Here is a 20,624-nt window from a genome sequence, read left to right on the forward strand (position 1 = left end):
ACAGAAACGAACGAAAATTTGATTTTAGGATACCGTATAAACTCAATGTAATAATTATTTCGTGAAATGATTTTATTAGTGAGATTTTCATTGATCTTGAACAAACAAATTTGAAAATACGAACGTTCCTTTGGTTAAACGTTTGCATGATGATGTACTCGCGGTCGATCGATAAACTTTGACCTGGATTTAAAGCAGGCCTAGTAGCGTGCCTGCTACGAATTATTTTATTTCATAATACGTTGATTCAAAAGATAAATGTTACCTTTAACGTCACCTCTCCTCTGCAAACAAGATCGAATGTCCCGAAAGCATCCAGAATTTCTTTTGTTTTTGGACTCACGTGTATCATCCATGCTGTTTTCAACAAAAATTACATCAAATAAGAATAGTTTAACCTAATCGAAAATTGCAATCCTCGATGAAACATTTCATTGTCAAACATACATGCTTTTGTTGGTTTAATAACAATTACCTTCCCCGTTACTTTCCATTCTGGATGCAGTGTTGACAGTATCACCGAACAAACAATACCTCGGCATTTTCAAACCAACCACACCCGCAACGCAAGGTCCTGAAATGAACGAAACCAAATTGCTTATTTATTTTTATGCCGTATTTTCATTCGAATAATCACAATTTTATTGATTATATAATGTAATTTGCTTAATGGTCATCATAATTTTTAATACATTTATAATAGAAAAATTAGACCAAAAAAATGTATTCAATAGAAATTAAATAATTGCTAATCGGCAATTAGTTACGATAATAAAAAATTGCCAATAAATTTTGTTTTGGAAAGAGAACAAGGTCATTTTGCTTTTTTTTAGTGAAATCATTTCTTGTTTGTTTTTTAAATAATATTATAATGTAAACGGCAGAGCAAAACAGTTTTAATGTGTGTAGAAAATTTTAATTTCAATTAAATTTGCAAATGAAATATTTTTCATTTAATAAAATATAATTCATTTTTTTCTTTACATCTGAATTCTATCAAGAAACTTTGTTTTATTTTAGAACTTTCTATTTATTAGATTATCTTAAGTATCTTAAAAATTGTTAAGATTTTTTAAATCGGAAAATATAATTGCAAATTTAAATTATTATAAAAATACTCTCTACATATAGTGTGAACAAACTCGACCAATTAAATCTAATACTACTTGTCTAATCGGGAAATATTTTCCTAATTACATATCAAGGACACACATATTCAAGAAATAATTCTAAGTGAAGATGTTTTCATTGTTAACAAAATATTGTAATATTCGGAAAGAATGAAGATATTGATGTTCGTCTTGCGAAGTGCCATTATGTTTTGTACCTTGATTTACTCAAAATCATTCAACAATAAATTCAATTTCTAACTATTCATTTTTCTAAGTAATTGACTTTTTAATTATTTTTTTCTATATAAAACTGTATGTTTAAATTAAATATTTAAATAGATAAATGTTCGTAATAAAATGATTCATTTTATAAAAAAATTAAAGAGTCATTTATTTAAACTCAATTCAATATTATAACAGCTAAACATACTCTGTGTTTGACGAGAATATTCAACGAGTGTACGTTTTGGTGACACAATTTAAGTACATGCTTTTCAAAGCGATCGTCAAAGCTTACTGGTTAAAATACCAAACATTTTATCATTTATTAATAAAGTACTGATAATTTTTATATTGATTGTTGCAATTTTTGTTTGAAATAATTAGGTAATAGACAATATGTCAAAATATAATCTGTTTATTTCTGTTTATATATCGGAAGTGAAATTTTTGAGAAAACACAGAAAGTAAATTTTTATATGCTTCATTGATTAAATCAAAATGATGAATTTGTGCAGCTAACTGGTTAATTAATATGATTTTTAAATAAAAAGAAGTTAATATATTTTGTTTTTAATTTTACAACCTGAAAAACTATATAATTCCATACAATAAAATAATGACTACCTTAAAATCTCGTAAAAAATGACTTGAAAGCAAATTTATTTGACCATTACATATGCCCGTTCAAACAATTTAACTTTATCCTAATGTAATTTTCCATTAAATGATAAATAACGGGGATAGATTTTTCGATTAAATGCCTCGCTCTGTATATAATATTAAACAAAATCAATAAACAGATAGATGAATTAATAAATAAAATGCATACACTCTTTCTGAGATAAAAACAAAGAAAATTGTTGCAAAAATAGTTATTAAATTAATCTCATTAATAAAACGACTTAAAATTTTTATAGAATAGTTAAGTGGAATTTTTAATGGTTCTACGTAATAGAAAAATTATTTTTGTTCGAATAATCCGATATCGATTGGACTTTTTCATTTAATTGAAGTTTTACCGTATAACAAGACACCTGTTTTACTCGTTCGATTCTATCGAGGTAGAAAAATCGATATCCATAATTCAATAGACACATTTTATAGAAAGATTGAATGCTTAAAAACGTCTTTGATTTATGCAAAAACTTTCACGAACTTATTCTTTTTTAAAACTTTTTACGAACCGATGATCTTGAGGTAATTTAAAAAGCAATTACTTCACTGTGCATATCAAATCGAAAAGAGACGTGCAACATATCTCTTTGAAATCCATCCTCTTTCTCTCTTTCTAAATTTTGATTTCTTTTTTTCACACACATACCAACATTCGGCCACCTATAAACATACACGCAAAGAAAAAATATAACTAATCACATACACGCATAAACGAGAAAAATATGAACCACTGTGCAACACACATATAGACACAAAAAACACATACGAACAAATGTGCGCTCGCACTCATACATATAAAAACATATACGAACATCTCTGCCCCACACCAAACACGAATATTCGCACATACATGTAGAAATATCAATAGCTGCCTGCATGCACACATTTAAAAACACAACACAAATGACACACTCATATATATTACACTGAACATATATAGAGCCATAGAAACGAACATCAATCCACATACATGCAACATACACAAAGCCAGAAAACAACCACATGAGCACACAGGCACACCCATACACACTTTCTAATAGCAATACTCGCTCGTCTTTATTTACTTCATTTTATCACGGAATCTAGGATGAGAGTTTTAATCATTATTTTCAAAAAATAAAATGACTGAAAGAGAGAAAAAAGTGATATCACATAAAAAAACGAAAAAATAAATACACTTACCAGAATGCATTCCTATACGAAGTTTTAATTTTTCTTCTGGTCTATGACGGATTCGAAATGTCATAACGGTGTCCCTCAATGCCAGACTCATCCTCGCTATTTCCCTTGCATGATTCATGCCATTTCTTACCGGCAATCCGGAAACGACCATGTAAGCGTCTCCTATCGTCTCGACCTTTTGTGAAACAGACAGTAAAGTAGACATTTCAAGGATATTAGATACTTAATTTTCTTTAAAGGAGATCATTATGGTTAAACATTTGAGAAAAAATTTATTTTCTATTTTTCTAACAGGGTTTTCATTAATTTGTTCAATATATGGCGGCTTTTATTACCAGTTTATATTTTCCCAGATTTTTTCGATCTTTTATTACTTTCAGAAAAGTACTAATGCTAAATGTTACTTTAACTTTTATTGGCTATTTGTTTTACTGTTAGTCCAAAATTGAACTAAGTTTAAATTGGAATTTAAAATCGCACGTGTTTTCTGAGAAATTTTTATTTTCGATCAATCACTCGGATGTTTTTTAACATGTTGAGTATGGCGCCGATTTTGGTATTCTTTCCGCTCAGGCGACAGCGAGGGAGAACTTGCACTTTAATATAAGCAAATCTCAATATCACATCTTTACTTACAATATTTTAATAAAGTTCATTAAAATTATAACATAATTTTTTTAAATGTCATTAATTATTTAACCCTTAACAATGTTGGTCTCATACACCGATGTCGATCATCAAAAAATTCGCTGTTAATCTCTAGGACTCACACCGTCCAAACGAAAAGTCTATTGTCAGTCCTCAGGAACTGACGCAGGCTGAACGGAAAATTCACTTTCAGTCCCCAGAGACTAACGTAGTTTAAAAAAGTCTTTGTTTTTATATTATTTAGCTCCTAGAAATTACCCCGCAATTTGTCTTATGAGACATTTGGCAAGTTGTTTAATTGAATTAAGAGTAGCACGTAAGTATTATTCCCAGTGGAATTATTGTACAATATGTTATTTCAGTCTATCGTAATTAGGTCTTTAGGCCTTTTTCTCTTAAGTCGTCTTACTGCATTGTTGTCGTAAAGAGTATTGACTAACGGGTTAGGGTGGTTTAAGGTCTTTGTTTTATAATTGTTAGACATCCGCTGTATCTCCTTTGATACTGCTGGAATTTGTAAATCTTTACGTCAATCCTCATTTTTCACGTACCATGGCGCGTCGACAATTGTGTAGAGTATTATTGATTGCATAGCTTCCATTTTGGAGATATGGCTTTTAGCCGCTGTGCCTCATAACTGAATGCCGTACGTCCAAATAGACTTTATTATCATTTTGAATATTAATAACTTGTTTTCTACTATATTACAATATATATATGTAGGATTTCTTTATTATTATATGATAAATGATTGATTTTGGATTTAAATAGATAAAATTATTTATTAGTGTAAAAAATAAATATTAATAAGTATAATAAGATAGAATAGTGAATGTTCGTAAATTAACAGAAAAATGCATCGTCGCGAGATGTTAGGCGCAACCCAAAAACCCAACCGTCGGAACTAGCGAAAAATACGTCACGCACGATACTTCGTCACTTATCGTCGCTTCTCGTATCTATCCGTCGTTTTCCGTCGTCTCTCATTTTCTCCGTCTCTCTTCACTAATTCTCACCGTACATATAATCTACTGTAATCAATAAAGCAAAAAGGCTCTGCCTGCCCTTTTCGTCGCCTATATATAGCTATTACTCCTTCTCTATCATTCTTCGTTAATTTCTGCCATTGCGTTCGAATATTTCGGCTACTTCCGTTTCTGAGGATTCTAGAATCTTCTTTTACCTTGTTTAGAAAGTGCTTGTGAGATTTCGACGTGTTTGAATACGGCGTTACGCGATGCACGTCATAATTAACGACACGTATTTCCACTTACAAAGCGGTTGATCGCTTCTTCAAATAGACAACAGACGCACACACGCTTATGCTCGTACCCATACTCATACACATGCTACACACACATACAGTAGACAAAGGATAATGTCCTTTTCATTTCACATTTGAAGAAACTGCCTAACGATCTTTCAAGAAGCATTGGCGTGCGGTCTCTCAATTTTCTCCCTATCCTACATATATATTATATATATATATGTTATATAGGGTTATATAGACAATGCCTAAGCATTGTAGCCGTTTTTGGCAATTTGGAAAATGAAGAATTCTTATCTGTATCTTTTGTTCCTCATCATCTTATCATTGCGGCACACGCTGTTTATGCAATGCTAGAAGAATACATTATTGGGCAACAGGCACACAACACCTCTCTCTCCCAAATCAAACACACCCTGCCCTTAGACACACACATAAAAGCGAGCATGCAGCGGGTTGTTAAGACTGTGCGTGCCGCTATACTATGCGTACCTCTATAAACTGAAACTGTGATGTAACTGTAACTGTATTGTGATATGTGTTCTTCTGTTTCCTACATTGCTAAAAACGGCTCAGTATTGTGGACAATGCCTGCATTGTACACATTTCCTATAACATATATACTAAGTTTAGATTTTCGTCTTGTTAACTAGTACATGTCTCTTCTTTTAAGTTTAATTTGTAATATTATATTTTTTTATGAATGTGTTATTTCCAGGTTAACTTAGAATCAAGTTACACATCCAAATATGCGATTGATTTTGTTTGCGTTATTTCATTATTGTATATTGTAATTGCTGGTACTCTACCTTTGCGAAGAGTGAATGTAATGTGATTGCATTCATTGTAGTTAATTTTGATTTTTCGATCTATCAGCTATTTTTCAAGCAATTTTATGTGATTTTGTAAGATTTTAACTGCTTCTTGTGGATTTTCGTGTGTGGTTAACAATAAGATTCCAGTATCGTCGGCAAATGTGTTTAATGTAATGCTTTGCGTTGTCGGGATATCAGCAGTATAAAGCGTATAGAGAACCGGACCCAGTACACTACCTTATGGTACATCGGCAAATATTACGTTTACGTCTGACAATAAGTGCGAATCTTTAACTTTTACATAAAAAGTTCTATTATTTAAGAAGGATTTTAGTAAAAGATAAGTTGGTTTTGGGAAGTGTTGTTTTAAAGTTTTCTGTAATCCTTCATGCCATACCTTATTAAAGACTTTTTCTATATCTAAGAATAAGCATGTACAGTATTTCTTGTTTTCCATAGCAGTTGTTATTTGATTAATTAATCTGTGGACCTGTTCTGTTGTAGTGTGTTTCTCCATAAAACTAAACTGGTGATCTGATGTTAATTGTTTATCATGAATTATTTTCTTAATTCTAACTAGAATTATTTTTTCTAATAGTTTGGATAGAATTGGCAATAAGAAAATAGGTCTATAAGAGGATGGCTTATGAATGTCTTTGTTCGACTCCGGCCACATTATTATTTCTACCAGTTTCCATGAGTTAGGGAGGTAGAGGAGTCTGAGAATGGCATTAAAAATTATAGTTATCATTCTGATGGCTTTTTCTGAGAGTTCTTTAATTATTTTTCCACTGATTAGATCAAAGCCTGGAGATTTGTTAGTTTTTATTTTCTTTATCAACTGATATACTTCTTTTTTTGTAGTCTTGTATATTGAGTTGTTTTGGTCTTCTCTTGCAATATTATTGCACGCAGTTGTTGCATTTCCTGTTTCAGTCATATTATTTGGCTGAAATGTGTTATATATATGGTTAGCAAATGTTGTGGCTTGTTCCTTGGACCTCTTTGCCCAAGTTCCATCTGGTTTACGCAATGCTGGAGTCTGCATTATTGGTATTTTTAATTTTTTATTCTCTTTCAGAGTTAATAGTTTATGTCTTCATTTGGCGTAAGGTTTGCGAGATATTTGCTAAACTCAGTGTTACAGTGTTCTTTTATTATTTTTTTAACCTCCCTTGTAAGTGCACCTAACTGCCTTTTACTTTCTTCGGTTTTGTGCCTTTGCCATTTATATTTAACTTTTCTTTTTTGTTTAATTTTCTGCAATACATAGGCTTGGTATGAACAGCCCATTTTATTTTTTTGTATGTTAGAGGTATGCTGATTCTTGGATTATTTTTTTTATGTAGTCCACAGCGTTCTCAATGAGTTCTGGTGTTTTTAATGGAATGTTGCAATTTAATTTTTCATTAATCGTTGACCTAAATTTATCCCAGTCTGTGGTTCTATTGTATGATATAATTTAGGTATAGTTTCTATATGGATTGATTTTTGTAGAAATTCTATAATATCAATACAGGTGTATGGTCGGAGCTTAATTCTGTGCTTGAGGTTAATTTAAAGTGAGTTTAATTTATTTAGTCCTTTAATTATGGTGAAATCTAAAAATTCTGGTGTTTAGTTAAATGCCGCTGACCAGTAGGTGGATTACCCGGTTGATAGTGATGTTAATGATAACTTTTGTGTGGTTTCGAGTAGTTTTGTGTCCCTAGGCGAAGTTCTTTTTGATCCCCAATGTTTGTGCTTAGCATTGTTGTCTCCTTTTGTTACAAATTTGTTTTCTAGACTTTTAAAAAATTTTAAGTATTGCTCTTGAGTGATTTTATGTTTTGGCGGTGAATATATAGCCGATATATATATTTTACCAGTTATGGATTTTACTGTAATTGTTGTTATTTGTAGGTAGTCAGTTAGCGTGTTCGTATATAAATGGTGTTTAATGTTATATTTAATGATAATTGCTGATCTCGCGTGTGCTTTACCCGATGGGTGCTTTGTATCATATATACTGTGTTTAGTGTGGTATTTTTATATAATTTTTATCTGTAAGGTGAATTTCTGAAATTGCCATAATATCGATGTTATATGTGTGGATGAAAATTTTTAGTTATTGAATTCTTTGTTGTAACCCATTACTATTCCAAGCAGCTATTCTGATCCGTCCGTCCATTATTTATGGTTACTCAGGAATTTTGTTAATAGTTCTAATATGACGGATACTTGTTGTGTTTGTTGCTGCAGTAGTGATGTTTGTGATGAGAGCATGTTTGCTATTAGTTCTGTGTTATTAGTAGATTGTGTTAGGATTTCTTTTAGCTCTGTATTTTCCTTACTAGTTGTCTGTGCATAACTTCTCAGTAAAATTTGCATTTTTCCGCATAATATTTGGAGCTAGGTATTCATTTCTAGCCGCCTGCGCGTAGTTTCTCGAGTCAGTAAAATTTATATTTTTCCACGTATTGTTTGGAATAGTGTACGTATCATCTCCTGTGTCAATTATTTCTATTTTTTGTTGTGTATTTTGCTGCAGGTGCACTCTGTTTCGAAGAGGTGGGAAAGAAATTTTTGGAGCTGCTTTCTTATCTCACTTTTTATTTTAACTTTTTATTTTAGCGGCCTTACTGTTCGGCCAGAGGAACTTATGTTGGGCTTAACGTATACGTAGCGGCACTCGGGACCGGAGATAAGCACATACGTCCGATCGGTTTAGCTTCTCCTGCGAGACTAAAGGAAATTTATGAGACAATCCGGAGATTTCGATGCCTATGTTATTAACTAGGTCATATCATATTAATTTTAAGATTTAAATGTGTTGTTTAGAAAAGGGATCCTCTTTGTGTAAACCGAACCTGAGTAGAGTGGTTCGGTATTGATGCGATGGGCTTGAGGGGTATAAATGATCTAGGTATTTATTCTAGATAGCGGGGCCTGCGTTATATCGTATTTAGAACAAACAGTGAGCGAAGAAAATCCGAAGGAATGTTTCAGAGGCTGGCTAAAGTCGGCTGGTCGAAAATGAGACGTTCGGGACCAATGGGGCGTTTCATCCCTTTCCGTAACGCTTTTAGAAAGAAACCCTGTTTCCTCCTCCATGCGGATCATGAGTGATCCTGAAGAGATAAGAATTTTTTAATGTGATGAGAGTTCGGTAGTATACAAATGGGGGACCGAAGAGTACGATCAAAGATACTTTGAGATTAATTAGAAGTAGGTAGAGAGGAAAGGAGTAATTGTAAGAAGTGAACGTTTTGGCGTATTAATAAATGAAAGTAGTTTTTTGCTCACAATTATTGTCATTGTAATTTACTCGACGAAATATACTTGGCCAAAATACCATTCCAAAACATAGTCGAACCTGAAAATGCATTAAGTATTTCCTTGAATTGGATAAAACATCAAAATGAGATAGATGATCTGCAAGTATTTACGTTGGAGGGAATTCACAATGTGACAATATCTATGAATATTTAATTTTGTATATTGCACTTTCTTTATTATTAGGTTTGTTTTTGTTTACATATAAAACATTCAGATTAAAAAAATTGCTTAAGTTTTAATCAATTATAGCATAATCAATTTATAGCATAATTAGGAATTTGACTTTTTCAAAGTGATTATCCAAAATGAATTTATTTTCCAATTAATTCGGATAATCGACGCTCTGCTGTAATTTATTACACTATAATTCTATTTAATAGGAATATTCTGGTTAATCATATTAAAAAAAAAGATTTTTATGTATGTATGAATTTCACATATTTTGAAGAATACACTACAAACATTTTGATAAAACATTTCCAATATTTTGACTTTCGTACAGCTTTATAATAGAAACGGTGCGATACCGTAATGAGAATGATACGGTAAACTTTGAATGCGTTTTTCTTGTGAAACGTGATTTTACAAACTTTAAGGAGAAAAAAAATCTAAAAATCTGATCGCGCTGAAGTTTCTGTCACGTTATTTTGTACACCATGAACTATTAAAAAGATTTATGTTATGATAAAAGTTACATATTCATCAATTTAAAGAAATGAAAAGTATGAAAATTTGAATGCATGCTATTTTGTTAATTTTTAATATAATTTTGCAATTAATAAAATTTAATGTAATTTTTAATAAACACAAATCTTACCCATAACGTAAATCATACAGAATAAGAATTTACTGAAATTTTTCGTAGTTGATCATTAAAACAAGATAAATCATTTAAACGAATAACTGGAAATTTGCTACAGGTATCATATTAATTCCAACAATTTGTATTTTATAAAATTGTTTTCTTTTTCTTAAAAATAATTTTCTGTTAATCCTTTGCACTTCTTAATTTTTTTATTTTACCTACCAATATTTCCTTAATTAATTTACAAAATAGATAAAAATAGAGATCTGAATAAAATGTATTGCAGCAGTGTAGAATATTTAACAAATATTATATCGAGTCTAGCTTGACATTTAGTATCAGAAATGTTCTGTCGAGCAAAACTCGACATAGGAATGGTAAGGGTTAATTAAAAGTGTAATAATAATTAAGAAGAAATTCCAAACCATGAGATCTTTATTTAAAAAAGAGTAGAGAAAAATATTCTTACTTTGTGTACTGCTTATCTACAACGACTCTTTAACTGATTGCTAGCTGAGAAGATAGCAATCTTGCTAACTTTAACTCAGGTTTCTTTCTTTTCTTTCCATCGTCATACCGAATACATAATTAAGTTTCATTCTCAAAGATGATCGAGCAACCTGATGTCCAGTACCTGCCTATCTCGTGTAAAAGGATTATTTTATTAAACTCGAACGTTCACGTATAAACTGGAAACTAGTATTTACGTTTCGACAGCGCGTAGGCGAGGTGCAATTGGACACTGGATCGATGGCGGACACGATAGAAGCTATCCGTAAGCCGTGAACAGAAGTAATTAACACGTTGAGCGCCACGCAATTCTTAAGCAAATCCCAGTCGGGCCACGCGCGTTACTTACTATTGAAAAAACAGTTGAATATCAGTCATCGGCGACTGACGCTGAAAGTTCAGTGTCGGTCAGTGCTGACCGACTAGTCCAGTCAACGGGACTGGAAAACTCAGCCGTTTTTCCGGAAATCTCAGGAAAGATAGTGAAAACTTGATATAAGGGTAAATAGACGACGCTGAATCGAATGGTGCTAATTTTTTTGATCTGAGTGGTGCCGTTTTTGAGAAAAAGGGTAAAAAAGGATAAAAATTGGTAAAAAATGGCTTTATCTTAGAATCTAGGCATTTAATCGAAAAACGTTTCAAACAAAAGTTGTAGAGAATTAAAATATACATAAAAAATGTTCTATGAGTTATCTTCGTATTTTCAAAAATAAGCGAATAAAATTGGATTGAAGATGGGAAAATAATTGTAAGAGTGGGGAAGCAAGTCCCGCCTCTCAGTCGGCTTTTACACGCGAGCGGGCTAGTGTGCGTGCGAGCGTCCGTGTGCACTAATACACAAACGAAGGATCTTCGGCAATCTTCGGGACTCTCGGTCTTGAATGAAAGTGCGAGTGAGAGAACAAACCAATATTTCTCTCTTTTTATTTATCATGCGATAACGAGTATTATTGTCCTTGGCCATCGATTGTTGAGCGTTCTGATATTTCTCTTTTTATATTTTTTCTTTCGGTAGCAAGAATTTTACGTCTTGGCCATCGAGCGTCGAGCGTTTTGTATATCTATATATATCGGCGTATAAGCGCGGCATTTTTAAATCGAATCTTGATGCTTATGGCACACCGTTTCTTTATTTATTGTCAAAAATAATGAACCTTGAGTAAAAAAAAAATAATTCATTTTAACAAAAACTATTATTATTTAGTTGAGAGTAAAAATAATGAATTAATTTTGTGTCTCGCCATAAAATTAATTAGAATAAATAATTGATATAAATTCTTTGCCTCACAAAAATTTATTTGTATATCAAATTGAATACGTATTCTCTTTAAGACGAAATTTAAAATTTAAATATTTTTCCTATTAAATTATGTATTTTATAAAATTTTAAATTACTGACTTTTTGTCTCGTAAAAATTTATCAAATTAAATACATATTTGAAAAAGAAGAATTTTATAACCACACATAAAATTAATTCAAGATATATATGAAAGGATATTCTAAAAACGTGGAATTTATTTTTTGTCTATACATAATTTTAATTCATTTTTATTATGTTATAAGAAAACAGTAATGCATTCTGATTCATCTTCGAAGTCTTAAGAATTCTACGAAAAAAATTGGACAATTACCAAGTGGTGCGTTAGCGTAAGTAGTAACGTCTTCGCTTCTCGCGCTGGTTTATTAACGTTCGATTCTTCGTGGGGGAATTATTTTTTTTATAAGTTTTTCTATCCTTAGGTTATATAAATTATTTTTACATTTCCTAATTTCTAATTATATATAGAAAAAAAATTAAAATTATTACAAAAAATTTCAAAGCAATAAATTTTTTTATATCCTGCACAAATAAACGAAGTTTATTACTTAAATTACAAATTCATCCTGTAAATATCATCCTAAAAAATGTATCGTTTCGGCACGTTAAAAATTAATTTTTGTTATTTATTGGATATTATTTTATTATAATTGGTAATTTTATTACTCGCGTAATAATGTTGATTTCCTTATAAAATTTATATCGTTAGTGCAAAATTTGAAAAAAATATTAGGTGAGACTCACTGATCGTCTCCTTGTTAAGGATAAAAAAACTTATAAAAAAAATAATTCCCCCACGAAGAATCGAACGTTAATAAACCAGCGCGAGAAGCGAAGACGTTACTACTTACGCTAACGCACCACTTGGTAATTGTCCAATTTTTTTCGTAGAATTCTTAAGACTTCGAAGATGAATCAGAATGCATTACTGTTTTCTTATAACATAATAAAAATGAATTAAAATTATGTATAGACAAAAAATAAATTCCACGTTTTTAGAATATCCTTTCATATATATCTTGAATTAATTTTATGTGTGGTTATAAAATTCTTCTTTTTCAAATATGTATTTAATTTGATAAATTTTTACGAGACAAAAAGTCAGTAATTTAAAATTTTATAAAATACATAATTTAATAGGAAAAATATTTAAATTTTAAATTTCGTCTTAAAGAGAATACGTATTCAATTTGATATACAAATAAATTTTTGTGAGGCAAAGAATTTATATCAATTATTTATTCTAATTAATTTTATGGCGAGACACAAAATTAATTCATTATTTTTACTCTCAACTAAATAATAATAGTTTTTGTTAAAATGAATTATTTTTTTTTTACTCAAGGTTCATTATTTTTGACAATAAATAAAGAAACGGTGTGCCATAAGCATCAAGATTCGATTTAAAAATGCCGCGCTTATACGCCGATATATATAGATATACAAAACGCTCGACGCTCGATGGCCAAGACGTAAAATTCTTGCTACCGAAAGAAAAAATATAAAAAGAGAAATATCAGAACGCTCAACAATCGATGGCCAAGGACAATAATACTCGTTATCGCATGATAAATAAAAAGAGAGAAATATTGGTTTGTTCTCTCACTCGCACTTTCATTCAAGACCGAGAGTCCCGAAGATTGCCGAAGATCCTTCGTTTGTGTATTAGTGCACACGGACGCTCGCACGCACACTAGCCCGCTCGCGTGTAAAAGCCGACTGAGAGGCGGGACTTGCTTCCCCACTCTTACAATTATTTTCCCATCTTCAATCCAATTTTATTCGCTTATTTTTGAAAATACGAAGATAACTCATAGAACATTTTTTATGTATATTTTAATTCTCTACAACTTTTGTTTGAAACGTTTTTCGATTAAATGCCTAGATTCTAAGATAAAGCCATTTTTTACCAATTTTTATCCTTTTTTACCCTTTTTCTCAAAAACGGCACCACTCAGATCAAAAAAATTAGCACCATTCGATTCAGCGTCGTCTATTTACCCTTATATCAAGTTTTCACTATCTTTCCTGAGATTTCCGGAAAAACGGCTGAGTTTTCCAGTCCCGTTGACTGGACTAGTCGGTCAGCACTGACCGACACTGAACTTTCAGCGTCAGTCGCCGATGACTGATATTCAACTGTTTTTTCAATAGTAAGTAACGCGCGTGGCCCGACTGGGATTTGCTTAAGAATTTGCGTGGCGCTCAACGTGTTAAACAACCCGAAGGTATAACTATTATCATCGTTTATTTTTCTTATTGTTATTTTCTCTCCATGTTTTTTTAATTCTTTTACTTTTTTTTTTGCTCTTTTCCATTGATGGCATCATTAGCCGTTATTTTCGATAAATTCAGGAAATATTCGAGGAGATATTCAGAGAGTTCAACACCCTGCCAATTCGATCCATTAATTTGTATTTATTTCCAAACTAGTCCTCAATTAGTTAGCCGTATAATTGTTAAGTAGAGAATAATTTCGGATGGAATAAAAATGATTTCTCTTTGATTGGGATTTATATACGAAGTTATCGTGTGAAACTCGTAACGCGATCAAATTATTATTCTATGTTTTAATAGCTCCTGTCAGAAATTGTTTTTACTTTCATATAACATTGTTCGAGAAAAAGTTTTAATGGGATTATTGTTTACCTGGATTTTATTTTTTGTTTTAAAACTTTCGAAGTTATTTTCTCTTTCACTTTTAGATAAATATAAAATATTTTGTAAGATGTTATTTGTTCGGTCTGTATTTGTTGTAAATTTTACTGAATATTTTAAATAAAAACATGTTCTAGTGTAACAGTAGTTTGCTTTCGTCGTATTTACGTAAAATATTAATAATATTCTATAAAGTAGTTTCTACCTGGCGTTAAACATAAATATAAATTGCATTTTTAAAATTTTATTTTTGGAATTCCTTTGCACCTGGAATTTTTGCAGTGTTCGAAAATTTTGCTGGCCAATGTGCTACTTCGTTTTTTCGCACTTTTTGTACTGGAAGTACCGTATTTGGTCTCCTTTTTATATTTTTATGTAATTGTCTATCTATATTGGTAAAAACAGAACGCCCTCTCTTCTTACGAATTCTTTTGTGCTTCTGACATTAACAAAATGCAATGTCAGTTTTAAATTTCAATAAATTGAATTGACGCCTGGGGTTTACAGGATGAGATGAATTTTGTTAACGAATGCACGACCGGTGTAAACTAAGTAAATGTTATGTATTTTTTCCGTAAAAATCTATCCCTCTGAAATCTTTATAGCTCTTCCGCAATAAAATTGATAAACGTGAACAGGAATTACTCGCTACAACAAATTTCTCAACTTGTTCTGACATTTGACGGCCATTGTTACTTCAAAGTAATAGAATTGTATCATTCAAAAAAAGTAAAAAAATGATATTTACTTCATTTGCATTCATTGCATATGAAATGCAAGAAGATAAGTTGTTATTGATATATTGATATTCAAACTCAGAACTATTATCTACATAATTTTTTATATAGTAAACACCGACAGAAGAAGAAATATTATCAATTGGAGAAAAAGGTTTCGCATGCTTCTATTGCAGACAGTTTGCACATTTATTTTATTGTTTCAGGTTGATGGTATTAGCAACCGTCATGAATATTGGTATTAGTTGTCCCGGAAACATTATAAAATTCAGATGTATACGCCATTTCAGTAAAAAAACTAAAATTATTCGGTTCTATGACGAAAAATTATCATATTACCTGAAAGTAACACTGGACCATAAAAGGTTAAATAAACTTCATTATTGACTTTTGTTACTATGAACTTAAAGTCTGTTTTTCCTAATTCGCCTAAATCATAAGGTCACCACTATTTATTTTTTTTTTAATAGGTTAAGTTGATGCAAAAATAATAGCAACTTCTATTATTTTGATTTTGACTTTTATTTTTATAACTTATTATTATTTAGTTATGGTTTTATAATACATTATTGTAAAGGGTTAAAATTGACGCTATTAATTTGTGTTTATGTTATTGCTTTTTTTTGTTTAATATTATTAAAATTAAATCCTTAATTTATTCGTTGAAAAAATAAATTCAGACGATTTTATTGTATAAGTTTGTAAGCGGGAGGTAAAGATTTAGAACTTGAGGGCTGGTAGAATACGTCTTAATTTCTTCGCGTCTTATAAGAAATTCCGCTTCCTACTTTCATTTGGCTCTCTAATATATTATATGTTACCATAAAAGATCGAAATTAGACAATGTCAAAATTCATATAGTGAATGGCAATACATATCAAATGCGTTAGTGAAAGACCGAATCTTTGGGTTTAGTCTTATATATTAATATTTCGAACATACACCAGGCGACCACGTGAATATTGACATTTTTTCAATTTCGGTCTTCCACGGTAACATAACACTCCTAGTAAACAAATGTACATCACTCTTTGTATCGATCACGTTTATAACAACTAGTAAGTCGAGAATATTCTATACTTTACTCGACTGTCAATTGCCTGATTTCACATGCACATTTAACGCATAACTTACTAACGCTAGAGCCTTCCACATTATTACTTCACTGTCTTATCTTCTATACTTACGAACACACAGCGCATAGCGATGCGAAGTTTACAAGTTTAAATTGGGATTAAAAGTAATAGAAACTGCATGAAATCTAAACTACGCTTTTGGTCAAGAGACAATCAATGAGTATAAAGCAAAACATAAATTTCCACAAATTTCGTGATGGAAACAAAAATCTTGATGATAAAGGTAGGATGGCGAAAGTACTTTACTTTAACTATTAACAATAATGATTTAAGAAATATTATTAAAATAAACTATCATAAAATAAGCTGAGGGGATGCGAAAGAATTCAATGCTGGTTATTCAACAATTATTTATATTTTAACTATGTAAATATAATAAGTCTTTTTAAATTTGATACTTAAAAAACCGTATTTATTTTATATTTTAATTATTTTATATTTATTTATATTATTTTAATATGTTTTTATATTACTCTTCTTTTTATGAGTTTTTAAGAGTATGTTCCCTTTACAATCGTTTAACAAAAAGTCTTACAATCTATCTCTTATTTTATTTTATATTTTATATTTTTTATTTTATTATATATTAAATTAGTTGTATTAATGTGTTACTTATATTTTTATTTTATATTAATAAATCTAATGTCATAATAATGTGTTGGGAGAAAATTTCTTCGTATTTCTATGGTAGATGGTCTTAGGATTGCATAATTCTGATTGTATGGTCGGCACCGACCGTAGTGCATCGTGACAGTGTTCCCTAAGGGATATTCAAATTCTTCGCTTCTTTTCTCTGCAAAAGTTTCTGAAGCGGTAGTTTCAATCACATCCGCGTTTAGTGCTTCTGTAGTAAGTCCCCTTTGCTGAACCAGATTCCGAAGACATTCATCTTATTTTCTTGCTGGATGTTCATAAAGATATCCGACTTATCATATTCAACGTTCTTGCAAACGCGAGTCCACCAAAAACGGGTTCGCCGTTTTTTAATAGTCTTCAGGGTGGAAGGTGATTCTTCACATCCACGTAATCGCATTGTTTTGACAGAATCCATGTATAAAAATAGTGAGATTTTTATGCGATGAAACTTTTCCTTAATGAGCCAATAAACGATTATATAATACATTGGTTCAACTCTTCGAGTTTATTTTATTATAATCTTTATCTTTTATCATCTCACAAGAGGAGACGCTCCGATCGATCCACCTCTGATTTTTTCGAAATTTTTCACACTTATAGTAATCCATGAGAATATTCATTGTGCATTAAAACATGGTGTATATATTCAGCCGTTTGCGAAAAATGTGGATTGAAATTTCACATAGATACGTATTCCTTTAGCTGTAGTAGTGTAGTACTACTGACTCTCCCCGGTATGAGATGAAGAAATATTTTTATATATAATTACTAAATTTTACATTGCATAAGTCTTGTATTTTTCATTTAAAAGACACATATATCTGTTAACACATTACCAATAACTATAAAAAATTGACAAGTTTCATTATTGATTAAATTAATAATTGAATTCAAATATTAAATATTCTGGCGAATTAGTGTTACGTTAATTTGATTAAATTCTTTCAAATGTAATAAATAATATTACAATAACAAGTTATATAATTATTTATAATTAAATTATGTTGATTGGATATACCAACACGAGTATATTAATGATCGGTCAATAGAGGATGAAATTTGGTTTTCGAATCTATCCAATTGTATTTGATTACGATCATAGATAATTATATGTCACAAATCAAACTAGGTAATACAATTCGTATTATTACGTTTTCATATCGTTTGATAGTATTTATTATATAATTCATTGATTATTATTACTAATTAGAATTTCTTGATATAAATTAATTAATAATAACATTATCCCGGAAGACAATTAATTTGATTGTCATATTATTCATTAAATATTATACGTCATTAATTTGCTCGGGTTGTTCATGTATTTTTACAAAAACATATAATGAAAAATCAAAAAAAAAGAAAGACAAAATAAATTTTATTATTCATTAGTGTAAACTTATATATATAGTGTAACTTATATTCTGAAACGATTGAACTTTTTACATTAAAATTTTAATACGTTTATTTGTTTTGGTTAAAGTGGTGTCTTGCTTTGAAAATTTGATATAAATCTAATATACAGTACAGGGTGGATCACAATGCATTGTGATCAGTAGAGATTACTCGGTTTTTAACAATCTAATCGGAAATATTTTTATTAGTTATTGCATGGTTTAAAGAGAGCTTTAATGCGTATGTAGCAAGTTTTTTGTTAATTTCTCTTTTTTATGATTTTTTAAGGTAACCTTGAATTTTTTCTTACAGTAAACTTATAATCATTTTTACGTTTATCTATTCCAGGATTTTGAGACGAATTCGATTAATATCACAACATAATATGTGTTACTTTTTGTTTAATTTAATTTAATTGATTCGTCTAATTGATAAACGCAAAGCACCGAGTGATTGCCGCTGTGTGCCATTTAAACTGAAAGCAAAGCAAAATCGAAAATCAATTCCACGTTTAACGTGTTTATCATTTTTCGATCCAGATATGAAAAAAGAAGTAACACATGTTATGTTATAGTACTTACCGAATTTTTCTTGAAATCTTCTAACAAATAGGGTTAAACTAATTATAAGTTTATTTGTAAAACTATTCAAGGCGACCTGAAAAAATCATGAAAAAAAATTGACAAAAGTTTGCTATATGCACATTAAAGTTCTTTTGAAATTATGCAATACTTAATAGAAACACTTTTAATTGGACTGTTAACAATAGCTGATTACGATTTATGCATCACCCTTATAAAAGAAACTTTCTGATCGGGCAACTTTGACGTAACCCTGACGAAATCCTGATGAAGTCCTAACCGTGTAAATTGAAATTACGTATAAAATGTCAACGGAAGAATTATTTACCGTTTATAAGAAGAATTAATACAGTAGGACATACCTTAATTAACTAACGTGATCAGGAAATAAACGATGCGGATAAATCGAAGTTCTCCGGATAATTGAGACTGGAGTAAAACTATTTCAAACACGTTTTTTGTATGGAAAATAAAATTCTCCTATAAATATGTATATTTAAGCATATATTTTATTACATTTCATTTATACACATTTTTATTGCTTTATTAATTGTACACTAATAAATGCTTTTTTACACAAACTTTCTATCCATTCTCAATCTTTTTTGGTTATATTGTTAAGTTATTCCAAGTATTAAAAAGTCTGATTTAAATCTTTGAATACGGTAGATTTTGAGATTTATCAGCCATACTATACGGAAGGAATTCAGTAGCGATCTACACCAAAAACAACAAAATTTGTTATTATATAAGTCGTGTTTTTAGAAAAAGTATATTGAAATAATTAAAATACCAAATTCTGTGTGTGCTACATTAAACATTAAATTTATTTATTCGTATTCTACAGTATCACAAGCGAAAATTTACTAAGCGCCAATAGTAATCAAGGGTTAACATCGGACCACTTTCCTTATGACCTATTTTTTCATTTTCCTCAATGTTGTGTCTCTTTCATTCTATTATGCTAGATTCTCCTACGCTAAAATTGACAACTAAGTTTACTGAGTCATTTGAATCTATTCTTCGTAATGTTTCTACTCTTTATTCTATCGAAAGTAAAACTCTATTCCTCTTAAAACTCATTTTTGCATTCTAATAATATTTCAGTTACTGTATATACTATCAACAATAATAGAAAGTAAATCAGTACTGTAAAAAATTAAGGAGAAACATGAAAACATCTCAACTCGTCTTGAGTATTTGTTAACAAACATAAGAAACAAATGACCGACTCCTGATCATAAACACCTCGGTTAATAAAAATTATAAAGTATTACCGACATTTTGTGTTAAATCCATTAATTCATGAAATAACTATATCGATCTGATAAAGTATGAAGTAACTATATCGATCTGGTAAAGTATGAAATAAGGCACAGTTACATACTTCAACTAGTTAATGTATTAATTCACGAGAGACAAGTAGTTAAAGTATGAAGTTGAAATTAAGTCTGTTTTTAAATCTTAGGCATTGACAACGGTACTTTGGCGTTGTGGTTGTCTGTCATATAAAAGTGACAAACGAAATATGAATATGCATATAGTTATACCTATACAGCTACAACCTAATGAGAATCGTATGAAAAAAGCTGATGACCAACAAGG

General features: G+C 30.4%; 1 protein-coding gene across 1 annotated transcript in view; it reads right to left on the reverse strand.

The window, feature by feature from the left end:
* The window catches only part of LOC122526665 (atrial natriuretic peptide receptor 1), a 151,800-nt gene that overhangs the window by 545 nt on the left and 130,631 nt on the right, over nucleotides 1–20,624 (reverse strand). The window contains exons 18-20 of the mRNA XM_043650187.1: nucleotides 3,192–3,366; nucleotides 476–574; nucleotides 266–357 (exon numbers count right to left, since the gene is read on the reverse strand). Coding sequence (XP_043506122.1) covers nucleotides 266–357; nucleotides 476–574; nucleotides 3,192–3,366 — 366 coding nt within the window. The remainder of the gene's footprint in view (nucleotides 1–265; nucleotides 358–475; nucleotides 575–3,191; nucleotides 3,367–20,624) is intronic.

Source organism: Polistes fuscatus, unplaced genomic scaffold, assembly GCF_010416935.1.
Source record: "Polistes fuscatus isolate 324 unplaced genomic scaffold, CU_Pfus_HIC Scaffold1, whole genome shotgun sequence".
Lineage (NCBI taxonomy): Eukaryota > Metazoa > Arthropoda > Insecta > Hymenoptera > Vespidae > Polistes > Polistes fuscatus.